General features: G+C 33.4%; 1 protein-coding gene across 2 annotated transcripts in view; it reads left to right on the top strand.

The window, feature by feature from the left end:
- The first annotated feature begins 10,999 nt into the window (after window positions 1-10,999).
- The window catches only part of LOC129234428 (chondroitin proteoglycan 2-like), a 53,496-nt gene continuing 51,456 nt past the window's right edge, over window positions 11,000-13,039 (top strand). For both annotated transcript variants that reach the window (XM_054868428.1, XM_054868427.1), the window contains exon 1: window positions 11,000-11,060. In XM_054868428.1, coding sequence (XP_054724403.1) covers window positions 11,013-11,060 — 48 coding nt within the window. In that variant the 5' untranslated portion in view covers window positions 11,000-11,012. The remainder of the gene's footprint in view (window positions 11,061-13,039) is intronic.

Raw genomic sequence — 13,039 nt, 5'->3', positions numbered from 1 at the left:
AAACTGTTGGACAATTCATTTCACTTTTTATTGATAGATTTAATAAAGAAAGTAATGCCTAAATTTCAGCTAAACCTAAAACAATTCGAGCTAAAAACGCAATTAACTTCAGACGTAATTAAGTTAGAGCACCAAAACGAATTGCGTAGAACGCGGAAAATTTACCCTTTCCAACGAAATGCAATATTAATATATGCAAGACATTTTTCAGCCCCCTATTCAGGAATTTATGTAAAAATTGGGACTAAATTGGAATAAAAAAGAACTACTCGTCAAATGTTTTTCGAACTTGTCTGCAAACCTTTCCGGGGCTAAAAGAAAGATGAACTGTGAAAATAACAGCGAAATCGACCGGATAGTTCTCGAGTTTTGCGCGTTACAGACGCTTTTTGGAGACTTCATTTTTTACTACACTGTTAAAACTAATAACGTAAATAATTCCCGTGAAAAAGTGGATTTTTTTTTAATTCAAATTCTATGTTTTTCTCAAAGTTCTGCATATAGAAAAAAGAAAATAAACGCTGGATCCGAACAAGAACCAAGTTGTATCAATAATGACTACAGATCACATTCTCGTTCTCCCTTTAGAAAGTATTGAAAGGATAAAAAATAATCCCGCTAAGGTCTAGAAATTGTCCCCAAAGAGAAAATGGACAAGCGATCGTTTTGAAAGCAGGCCGATTTTTTTTAAAGATTGCCTCCAATTGGCTGCAGTGCAACTTATCCATTCTGAATTCGAGTTGAGAGGTTCGTCGCAGCATGCCAAACCATATTTTTATAAACATTTCCGGCGAGCTAGGTGACTTATGTAGGCCATGAGACGAAGACATAAAAGATGCTTAAAAACAAGGTTTCGTTTGTCAATTTCGGGGACTACAAAAAGTGGTTTAGAGCCATTCCATTTCAGATCAGGCAGGGTCTGTTTAATGACCATCTCCGATTTTTTTGAAAAAATTACAGTAGTTACAACTAAGGGACATATGAAATATCCCAAAAGGATTTTGCAAGAAAAAAATTTTTTCTTCAGTTACAGCCTGTTAAAATTCTGCACAAAATCCGCCATTTTGGAAAAAACCGGCAAAACACTCCATTTGAAATGGACACTAGTTCAAAAGTATTTAGCCTATTTGAATAATTTTTCTTCTAAAAATAAATAAGGACCCATATATCCTCTAGATATCATTTTTGAAAGTTTAGTTAAGTTTTTTGATAAAGAAAAAAATTCATTTTTGGCGCGAAAAAACTGCATTTTTACCGATTTTATGATTTTTTTTCTCCATGAAAAAAAGTTTTTTTTTACTAAACGGAGATGGCAGTCTAAAGCCCTTATATGATAGTTTCATAAAATATTTTATTATAATCCTTGGATGATACAGCCTCGGAAATAAAATTTGAAATTTTGATAATTTTCAAAAATTAGCGATTTTTGAAGTGATTTTACTCAAAAAACCCATTTTTTAAAATTCTAAAAATTGGCTCATTTGAACCCCATATAATGCTTAACTAGTGGATAGACACCGCATCCCGTATTTTTTCCCATAAAATGTTTTATGATTTTTTGAAAGTGACCTTATCGCCCATGGAATGCATGTAAAATAAAAATTTCTAATAATTTCAGTCACTGAAAATCTGATTATATTAATGCCTAATAGCTACAATAATGGTTCACTTTATCAGCAACAAGTAAAACTTTACTGACTTTTAATAATATAGCAGTATTAAACCGCTTCTGATGACCCAGTCAATTCGTCTTTTTGTACTTCGTTATATAAATATATTTTTCTGCTGATCAGCGCCTAATTGTTATGGGAGCTGAGCTCCCATACTTCGTTATTTGTTTCACTCAAATTTTTGTCAGGCCACTTAAGCATTAAAATAAGTTCTGAAGACTATAGGGATCCTGCACTTCTTTTGTTAGAAATTGGATCCCTGGCTACCTTTGGTGATATGTTTGGTTACCTCAACTTACAACCATGTTCAATTGATTACTTCTCTCATAAAACAGGTGAGTTTTTTCAATTCTTAAACTACAAGTGAGTTTTGCGGTTTGAATTTAGTATACATATTCTTACGTATAAAAGTAATCATACGAGGTAGAATCCAAAAATTATATGACAATATTCGCCAATGACAACCAAAGCACGAAATTAAAATTAATCGTTTTAAATGCATTGTATTGTTCTTCCCTTTGATGGTTTCCCCTGTCGCGTAAATGAGTTGAAGAGAAAGAGAATTGAAAGAGAAAAAATATGATTCGTTGCTGCATATGAAAGTAACGGTGAATGCATAGCTTTGGAGACAAAATAAACTAATATTATAAAAAAAAAGGAACTATTTTAACTGTTAGTGATAAAGTACATCATTATCGTAGCTATTAGTCATTAATATAATCACCAAAGGCTCTTCTATCTAAAGGCTACACACAGAGTCTTACAAAAAGACGAATTGACTGGGTCATCAAAAGCGGTTTGTTAGTGATATATTATTAAAAGTCAGTAAGATTTTAGTTGTTCCTGATAAAGTGCACTGTTATTGTAGCTATTAGGCATTAATATAATCAGGATTTCAGTTACTGAAATTATTAGAAATTTTTATTTTACATGCATGCCATGGGCGATAAGGTCACTTTCAAAAAATCATAAAACATTTTATGGGAAAAAATACGGGATGCGGTGTCTATCCACTTGTTAAACATTATATGGGGTTCAAATGAGCCAATTTTTAGATTTTAAAAAAATGGGTTTTTTGAGTAAAATCACTTCAAAAATCGCTAATTTTTGAAAATTTTCAAATTTTCAAATTTTATTTCCGAGACTGTATGCATCCAAGGATTATAATAAAATATGTTATGAAACTATCATATAAGGGCTTTAGACTGCCATCTCCGTTTAGTAAAAAAACTTTTTTTTCATGGAGAAAAAAAATCATAAAATCGGTAAAAATGCAGTTTTTTCGCGGCAAAAATGAATTTTTTTCTTTATCAAAAAACCTAACTAAACTTTCAAAAACGATGTCTAGAGGATATATGGTTCCTTATTCATTTTTAGAAAAAAGAATTATTAAAATAGGTTTAATACTTTTGAAATAGTGTCCATTTCAAATGAAGTGTTTTGCCGGTTTTTTCCAAAATGGCGGATTTTGTGCAGAATTTTAATAGGCTGTAACTGAAGAAAAAAAATTTTTCTTGCAAAATCCTTTTGGGATATTTCATATGTCCCTTAGTTGTAACTACTGTATTTTTTTCAAAAAAATCGGTGATGGTCATATGACACTTTTCATACCTGCCTGCCTGATTTGAAATGGAATGACTCTTTATATTTATCTGAGTCCTAACCATGACAATGATGTCTACAGATGAAAAAAACAAAATGTTCCAAATAAAAATATTGTCTCATAATTTTTTTACTGATCATTAGAGATACACGAAAAGGGGTGAAAATAACAAGCAAGGGGCGGGCAAATTTTAAATGCATCAAAAATATCATTCCTGTACATTTAAAATATTATGCATGTACGTTGGTAACATTATGCATGTGCATTTTTTTTGAGCAATCACGATTGCTTATTGCTTTCATTTGACTGTTTTTGGCGTGCTATCATTTTTCCCACCGGCGCCACCCTCTGCAAGCACCACCCGTCGCGTCGGCCGGCCTCACGATGCTGCTCCTCTAGCGAAAACCGTCTCCATGTTGTGTACATATCCTACACACACACGCATACATACACGCACCAACACACAAACACATACCCCTACAAACATACACAAACACATACACACACGCATGCATACAGACACCTACACATACACACAAATACACACATTCATGCCTGCACACAGAAACAAACACATATGCTTACACACACACATACACATACCCCGCCCCCACGCACAAAAACACTCATACACAGAACTACCCACACACTCATGACTGCACACAGACACAAACACACAAGCCTACACACATACACATACCCCCCCCCCACACACACACATACAAACACACACTCGTGATTGCGAAAAACATAATTTGAATTCAAAATGACAAAATTCAAATTAATTTTTCTTTTTTTAATTAAGCAAACATTTCATTCTGAAGTATCATCGTCAGAATCACGGAATTCATCTTTTCGGTTTTCATCGAGTTATTTTCTACCTGAGAGTTTATACGGGTACTGTCACTACAGCAAAATTATGTGTATGAACAATTTTACATCTTGCATGTATACATCTCTTCGAGGAACACCGAGTTTTAAGGCATGCACCGGAGACTAGATTTTGTACGTTATCCTGATGCAATGGGAATAGTGCTCCATCTTATTTCAATCCTGCTTGCATTTATAATCGATCCAATGAACTGGAAGCATTGATGAAATCAGTGGTACTCAACCAACAGCCCGCGGACCAAATGTGACCCTTGAAGCTGACCCGTCGATGTATTTAGTGTTACAAAACGAAAAATATGTTCTAAAACCTTTCTAAAACTACTATTAATCTTTCGGTGTTATGAATTTTGAAGCCAAGTAATCATAAATTGATTCTGAAATACAGATGCAATAAAATAAGCATGTAATAATGATGACAGCAATTTTGGTTCGTAATTGTCTTTCCTTTCCCTTGTTTTTTCCATGCTATCTAGAAAAATTTTAATCACTTCATACAAATACCAGGGGTGATTGTGTTTCGGTATTTTACCGAATTTCTGGTATTTTCGGACGTATTTCCGGTATTTTTATGTCCGAAAATACCGGAATTATGGTTTTTTGTTATGCTTTTATCTCCCTACCTTCGCAATTTTTTAAAATTATATAATAATCATCAAATATACCTGCAAGAGCCTTAAGATGGACACCTATCCCTTAAGATGGACAAATGTCAAGATAATTTTTATAACACCAGCTCAAAAGTAACTTTGTAACCCATTAAATATTTAATCAAATGTACACACAATATTTTGACTCAGAACTCTTTAATACTATGGTAAAGGTGCATTTAAGTAATAGGGAGCTATACCCCCCCCCCCCCCCTCCGTTCTCACTTTGAAACTTTCAGGTATTTTTTGATCAACTCACAATCACCCCTGATAATACATTTTATATTTGTTGTGTCCCGCGAGATTCCCATTAATGTGAGTTGTGGCCTGTAGGTAAAAAAAAAAGGTCATTCACCCCTGGGATTAAATTATTCAAGCATCGGTAATAAATATGTGATTGATAGTTAGTGCACAAACTAGGAAATAGGGTAAGAGTCAAAGTTAGGAATTAGTCCTTTTTCCTTCCGACTCCGCAACCCTGGTAAAAACATTTGAGCTTCAAATTCACTTCATTTTGATTTAGTCATATTTACCTCTGACTTTCGTCAATGTTAAGTCAACGAGATATGGTATTTCTATGTATAGTAATAACTTTTTTTTTTCTATTTCTTGTCGCCAAAAACTGAGAATGTATTCAGAATCTACACAATGCATCACACTACACTTCATCACAAGAGTTTTTTCCAACAAATTTTTTCTTAAACAAATCCGCCTTTAAGTTCGCAATTTATATTTGCCTTAAATTTATCCGTAAGCGCTAATATCAAGTTTTTTGAACTGTTCAAAGTTGAACAAAAAAATTACAGATGAAAAAATGAAATACCGGAATGAGGTGTCGTCGGGGAGATCTTTCAAAAAAAAAAAGTTTGTTTGAATCTATATTCGTTTTCACAAGATGTTGGCTCCCCTATATATTTACAAGCGCATTTATCGCTGATTGTATAAAACCCTTTATCAGAAATCTTTTAGTTCTCATTTACAGTATACTGTAGCAGCATTTCTCGGTTGTCAGTTTGCGGGGCGGATACACTTGACACTTAGAGACTACAGATGTCAAGATACAGGAAATACCTGTCAAACAACGTCCATACTTTACTCTTCTGACAACTTCAGCAAGGTTAGAATGTGTTGATTAGTCTTTTTATTTTATTTTATCCTTTTTTTTTTCTTTTTCCATTTGCTTAGATTCACGAGAAAATGTTGCGTTTTCTTTGCGTACCCAGTCAGATAAATTTAAATGTTTTGGTGCAGACTCAACAGGGGCATATGTTTCCCACCGGAATATTTTAAGGCCCCTATAACTAGGGAGCCGACGCATCAGCCATTTTGGATCAAAGTGACCGCCTGTTTTTAAGCTATGCGTGGCCATAATGTGAATTATTAAAAGACGCAAGAAAGAATGTTAAGATCATAAAAATAAGTGACTGTGCCGCAGTGTATTGTGCTAATAGTTCACAGAAAGGATTTTGTTTCTTTAAATTTCGAAATTAATAACCCAAGATAAAAAAAAATCAATTTTATTGACGATTTGCTGGAAATTCGAAGCTAAAACTCTGCAGTGCGAAAGCAGTAAACATTGTTATGTAAATTCTCGGTAATACTTTTATTGCTATGGAGTAATTTAGTCTGAAGAAATGTGCTTTTTTTTTTTTTTTTTTGTTATACAACTGTTACATTTTTAAATCAGTTGATAAATTAATTGCTAAGATCCAGAAACGGAATGCTGCCAAAAATTAGGACTAATTCACTTTATTAGAAATTCAAGTATACAGTATCAGCGCATAAAAATATATACATAGTTACACTAACAGTACTAAGAGCATTAATAATGTAAAGTAATTAAGTTTCATAATTAGCAAGTTAATTAAACATACAAATAACCGAATAATATATGTAATATTTCGCCAATTGAAATGTTTTCGATTTCTTGATGTTTTGTTGGTTTGTTTATTTGTTCAAAATATGACACTCGGTAGTTCTAATAACGATTCGGGACAAAAACGAATGCATTACGCTAACATAAAATGAATCTGAAAGGAAGCGAAAACACATCTAGTATGGGAATATTTCTCCGACTTTTGATCCAAAATGGCGGACAGTTATCCCTGGTATATGTAGGGACTCTAGAATATTTTAAAGGCAGTGGCGGCGACCATCCCCACACTTTTTTCCTCATCAAAGATCACGTAATTATTTTTAGGATTTTGTGTTCTCCAAATTTCTGGGGATATAACCCGAACCGTAGCGTATCGAAGATAGCTTTGAAACGCTATTTTTAGGTTTCATTTTCAAAAATATTCCGGGGGGAAAACCCCTAACACTCTCCCTCCTTCTTATAACTTCAAAGGTGGCCTAAATAATTTCTAGTAAGAAACCCCCCTCACCCTAACGTCAGAAAAGATATTTAAAATTGCGTTTTTAAGACTCAAATTTAGGAAAAAGCCCCAGTAGGCGTAGTCTTTCGAATCTTCCCCTGAAGTCAAGGACGTATCCAGAAATTTTTTTCGGGAGGGACCCGAATTTCGCATTGCCCTGACACACACGCATATATACATATGGACAGTGGACATACATACACGCATAAAAATATGCAATATAGATATATAGAAGATGTTTTTTGTCTCGATTTTTAATGATTCCACTTTTGGGCTATTGTTATTTTTATTTTAAATTCTTATTAAACTTGTAGTGGTAAGGATAAAAGAAGAGTGTCCCTTTAAGTCGGATGTGGAACATGCATAATTTCAGGGGTCCAGAGGTTTCTCCCCCAGGAAAGGTTTGAAAAATAGATGTAAAAATCTGTATTTTGAGGCCTTATATAGGGTGATTGAGACTACAAAAATATGAAGAAAAATAGGAAAACAAAGTCTTTTAAAAGTTATGCATCCTTTTGCAAATCAAGAACAATCAAAATATGAATTGCTTGTTCGACAAATCGTTGTTATTAATCCACAGAGAGGAAAAACGAGAGAGGAGAAAAGAGAAGCACATCGTCATTTGCTCATATCGACTTTTGGTGTAGTTTGTTTTTTATCTCTCCCACCCCCCTTTTATCAAATGCCCTACAGTATAAAAATTGTACAAAATGGTTTAAAAGAAATGGTGTAGAGATTCATAAAATAAGAACGAAAGAGCAATATTCTAACCATTTGGACAATTCATACTTTATTTTCTTGATAAGAGACAAAACTGAAGAACTTTTCAAGGAATTTCAAAAACTTAAATAATTTTCAAAGACTCTAGAACAGTTGAAATTATTTAAAGCACTTTTCAGAAGTTGATTGCACAGACTTACAAATTGATTATAACTTTGTTAGACACACCCGTTTTAAGTTAAAAATAAATGCAACGAAACGTTTCTCAAAACAAACAATTTTTTTTTAATACTGAATTTGGTATTAAATAACTGGCAAGACATGGAACATATCAGTCACAAAAATTGATCTTGAAAAGTATGCTACAAAAACGCGAGAATCATAATTTTGTATTTTTTTTACTCAGGATGTATCAAGGAGATGAATTTGGCACATCTTGGTAATCAGGTACTAGCCTAATCGGAAACTAGGAGCCCGGCGCTTGGGTAGTCCCCGGATCGAAATCAGTGCAGTGTAAGTTTTATAACAGTTTCAGGAGGGTGATGGTAGGGGCGTGCACAGGGGGAAAAGGGACAATTTTGGCCCGAGCCTGAAGGGGGCCCAATATTTTTAAAACTAGTGTTGAAAATAGGGGAAACAATATGGTGAGTGGCCAAAAAAGTCATTTGTGACGGGCACCAAAATTTCTGTGCACGTCCCTGGAGGAGGGCAAGTCAACCAAAATAACAAGGGGCCTGCCTTGGCCCTGAATTGAATTGGGAAAGAGAGCAAGAAGTCCTAGTTAAGGGTCTAAATTTAAAGTATGCTTTGCAGCTAATGAGTAACTAGAATTGCTTTTTCTGTATTTCTTCAAATTTCTGTTATTTTCCTTTTCTGACATTAGAAATTTAAAAAAAAAAAAAAAACCTTCTGTTTTACGGTACAAAACACAAAACATTTCGGGTGTCGGGGAGGGGGTGCGTCGGGATACGGCCCCCTCTGGACACGGCCTTGCCTGACGTCCCTAAAGGAAGTCTAAAAATTGCGCTTTTAGGACTTCAGCAATGTGTTTTTAATCTTTGACTACAGAGGGCCCCGAAAAGTAGTCAGGCCAAGGTTCCTCCAATATCTCAATCGGGCCATGTCTACGGAAAAAACTAAGGAAAAAAATATTCGAAGTTTAGAATTAGAGGAATGCTCCTTCGATTGTTGCAAAAAGACACGGAGATGAACGATACCTAAGAGTCCCAGGCTGCTAAGTGCTCTTCTTGAAAATGTCTGGATTAGGGGTTCGGTTCTTACGTTATAGTTTCACTAAAAATCCCAACAGTGTGACTAAGAAACTCCAGTACCAAGTTCTTGGATTGTGATTTCTCAAGTTTCTTGTCAAAATCGAACGTTTCATAAGCGCTAATTAGAGTTGATGTGCTGCTTTTTCCAACAATTACATTTGTACTTGAATTTCTTTTTTCTAAATATGTATCATGAATAAAGTTTATTTAAAACATAGCACATTTTATTTAAAAGTGGCAAATCATTGCAATTCCTGCACTGCTGCTAAGAAGAAAAAAAAAGCTCTTTTATAGCTAGGTTCATGGGCAACGTACAGTTTTTCAGAATTCAATGGCGAAGAATTTCCACCAGAGAAAGCAGTTGAATATTCCCCGTTTCCTCAACGCCTTCAAACACAGCCTAAAGTTGCGTTTTTTAGTCTTCAGTGTCGGAAATTTTCCTGAGAAAACTCCAAAAACTTCCCTTTTACCTTAAAGTCACCAAAAGAAAATATGGGCTCAACTTTTTAAAGTTGAATTCTGGAAAAATCTCCGTAAAGAGCCTATTAGGCCCATAATATCCCTAGAGATAACTTAATTTTGACTTCAATTTTGGAGAATATTCGGGAGGAAACTCAAGCTTCCCCCCTTCCCGAAACGTTGCCGAAAACTACCTAAAATTGCAACCTTGCAAATTTCTCCTCACCCTGTGTCCCCTTTCCCCCCCAATAGCTTTCTTCAATTTAGCACCACAAGAGAATGATGCCGGGCTTGACTTGAATTTCGAGCAATTTTCGGGAGAGATCCCTTCGCCTCCCCCCCCCCTCTGGCGTCATCATAGAAATTACAGTTTGAAGGCTCATAACGTATAACGTTTGATGTCTATTTTTTCCTTCAAAGCAACTAATTGTACAAACATTTTTTCTGAGTATTCATTTAAATGCTTAATGCACTCACCTTATTTCTGTTCTCCTTCTCTCTCTCTCTTGAATTATAAGAATTTTAACTTGAGAGTTAAAGCGACAGTATCAAGTCTTTTCCTCGCGTCGGAAAAATTGAAGCTCCCGCCCTGATTTGAAGTAATGTTTTATTAACGCTAAGAAATATGTAGTGAAGGGTTGAGTTGTATTTTTGTTACCCTTTCATTATTTTAATCGGTTCATTCAAAAAATGCTTATAGATTTTTAGCTATAAAATCACACATTATTTACATTCATCTAACTTTTATAAGTGTGTTATAGAAATTAAATGTGTTTTTTTATGGGCTGTTTTATATGTTAACACTATAGCGTAGATGTATTTGTGAAACTAGCATGAAAGAAAATCATGAGATTTAAGTAAGTCTAATGTTTTTATGAATACAAATTAACTGCCAAAAATGAAAATCCATATTAATGCAAGAATGTAGAAGAAGTAAATGCAAGTTTCCAAAAAAGAAAAAAAAAAGAAAAGAAAGTTTTTGTTTTATGTACTATAACTTTTAGAGCGAATTTTAAATTTGTTCATTTTGAAAAAGATAAGTTATCTTAAGCATTTCACTTTGCCCACATTCACCTACATATGTTGATATTTTCTCTTCACCTATCTCGTGTTTTTGCGCAGAGAACTTTCGATTTTAGTTTCTTAAGTCATTGAGAAATCACATTTGCATACATCGAATGTAAATAACCGTGATTCGGCAAAATTTGCATACTCTTTATAAACGTACCTCTTAGAATTTTGCCTTGTTTGCTTTAAGATTTAAGAAAAAAGATTGACACATTGCAACCCTTTCTTCCCTTATCGTCATTATCAGAGGTCGCACACCTCTATTACTTAATGTATAAATATGAAAAGGGTGGGATCTCCGCGAAGTAATGATGTGTAACTCTAACTCGCAACGTCTTCCCTCTGGAATTTTTAAGGTACTGATTTATTTCAATTTTCATTTAAATGAAAAGTTTGACAGCTTGGAATATGTCGTGATGAATAATAATATAAAAACTGAACTGAAAAAACCGAATATAAAACCTGAGTTTTCGCAGTGAAGAGTTTCAGTCAGGTTCTGAAACATTGTTTTTATTTTTTAACTGGAACCTTTAAATTTTTAACCCTTTACTTACGTTGGTTCTTCACTTTGAAAATATAATTTCGAATCTGAATATGTTAAAAAAATTATAAATATTGAAATAAGGTAACAGCAGCAACACAAAAGCAACTAATATGTTAACTTAAAAAAAAAAAAGTTTCTTAGCTATTGGGGGGGGGGGGGGGGAAGAATTATTAAAAATGTTCCAAAATAAATAGTTTTTCAACAAAAGCGAAATCATTTGGAACATCTTTCTTTCGGACTTTCGGATTAAAAAAAAAAAAAAATCATCAACTCGTTTTTTTCCGTTGCCAAAACTTAAGAAAAAAAAAGTTAAACTTCATAAATAAAATTTTAAAAATATAAAGTACACCAAAATAAATTATTTTTTTTAAATCAAAAATGAAATCGTTTACAACTCTTTCTTTCAGGTAAAAATACATGAAGAACGTTTATTTTCCTTTTGTTTTCCGTTGCTAAAAAGAAATATTTATAAAATTTTCCCATAGACGTTAATATTCAAAAAATAAATAGGCAGTCATGGGACTAACGATAGAAGTAAAAACTTAAAACTACAAAATAAATTTAGTGTATTTGTACACGCGCGCGTGAGTATGTGTGTGGTGTGTGTTTAATTTTCATTTAATGGTGGTTTCAAGCATTAAAATTTTACAATTTGTAAATTCAAAAGATCAGCTAGTCAAGTTTTTACGTCTATCAGCAATCCGAGCATCAATTATATACATTTTGCTATATTCTATTTTAGTTCGTTTATAAAGTAAGTATAGAAAAATGATGCAAACATAGGAAATATTTAAAAATAAATTCTTAGTTTGTGTTATTCAGTTTTTCATACATAAAAATAATAAACCATAAACATGCTGAACTTTTTACGTAATCAATTTGCTGTATTACCCCTCTTTAGCCGACATGCCGTGAGATCGACCAGCATGCTGGGGAATCCAAATTTTGTGGCATGCCCAGATAATTCGGGGTTCATTTCGAAAAAAAAAATAAATAAATAAAAACTGAGCTTATGGATGAAAAGACATTATTTGGCAAAAGCCAAATGCTGACTTGTTTGCCCTGTTTTTATACATCTTTATCAACAGCTATACAATCTGTTTTAAGTTTGATTTAAGCCATATACAGCTGTATTAAACTGGTTTTGCATGCTGATATGAAAACATTTTGGTGACGTGTTATTTGAAATTTGATTGTTTTCAAATTTTTAAAACATCGATTTTAATTTTCATTATATTAAGTATAATTTAATCAATTACGATGGTTACTAAAGCCTTTTTGAAAAATCAAAACAATCCGATTTAAATTAAAAAAAAAGCTGATTCAAATCGAAAAATTGAAACTTTTATTTTCTGTTTTCAAAAAATTCATGATTTTTTTTTTACACCCTGATCATTATTATTATGTTCCAAAACTGATACTATAATTTTATGTTAACTAAAATAGGAAATAAACGATTTTGATTCGAATCTATTTAAATATATTATAAAAGCTGCATCAATAGGGAAGTATTCGATTTTCTAATTTTATTTTTATATGATAGAGTAACATACATGAACATCATTTGCGAAAAAATTTTTACGATACGAATAATACTTTTTTTTTTAAATAATTTTTTTAAGTTCACGCGCGAGTGACGTCATTTGCTTGTAAGTCCTTTGACTGACGTCACTGCCGCGCTGCGAGGCGGCGGGGTTGGCTAGGACAAAGAAGTGCTTGGCGATCTTTGGGGGAAGGCGCGGGAAAACAAGAGCCTTCTAACAGCAGCGCGCATAAAAGGCTAGTGAAAAT

The sequence above is a fragment of the Uloborus diversus genome, chromosome 1 (genome assembly GCF_026930045.1).
Source record: "Uloborus diversus isolate 005 chromosome 1, Udiv.v.3.1, whole genome shotgun sequence".
NCBI lineage: Eukaryota > Metazoa > Arthropoda > Arachnida > Araneae > Uloboridae > Uloborus > Uloborus diversus.
The sequence above is the reverse complement of the archived record's forward strand: the minus strand, read 5'-3'. Positions and strand labels throughout refer to the sequence as shown.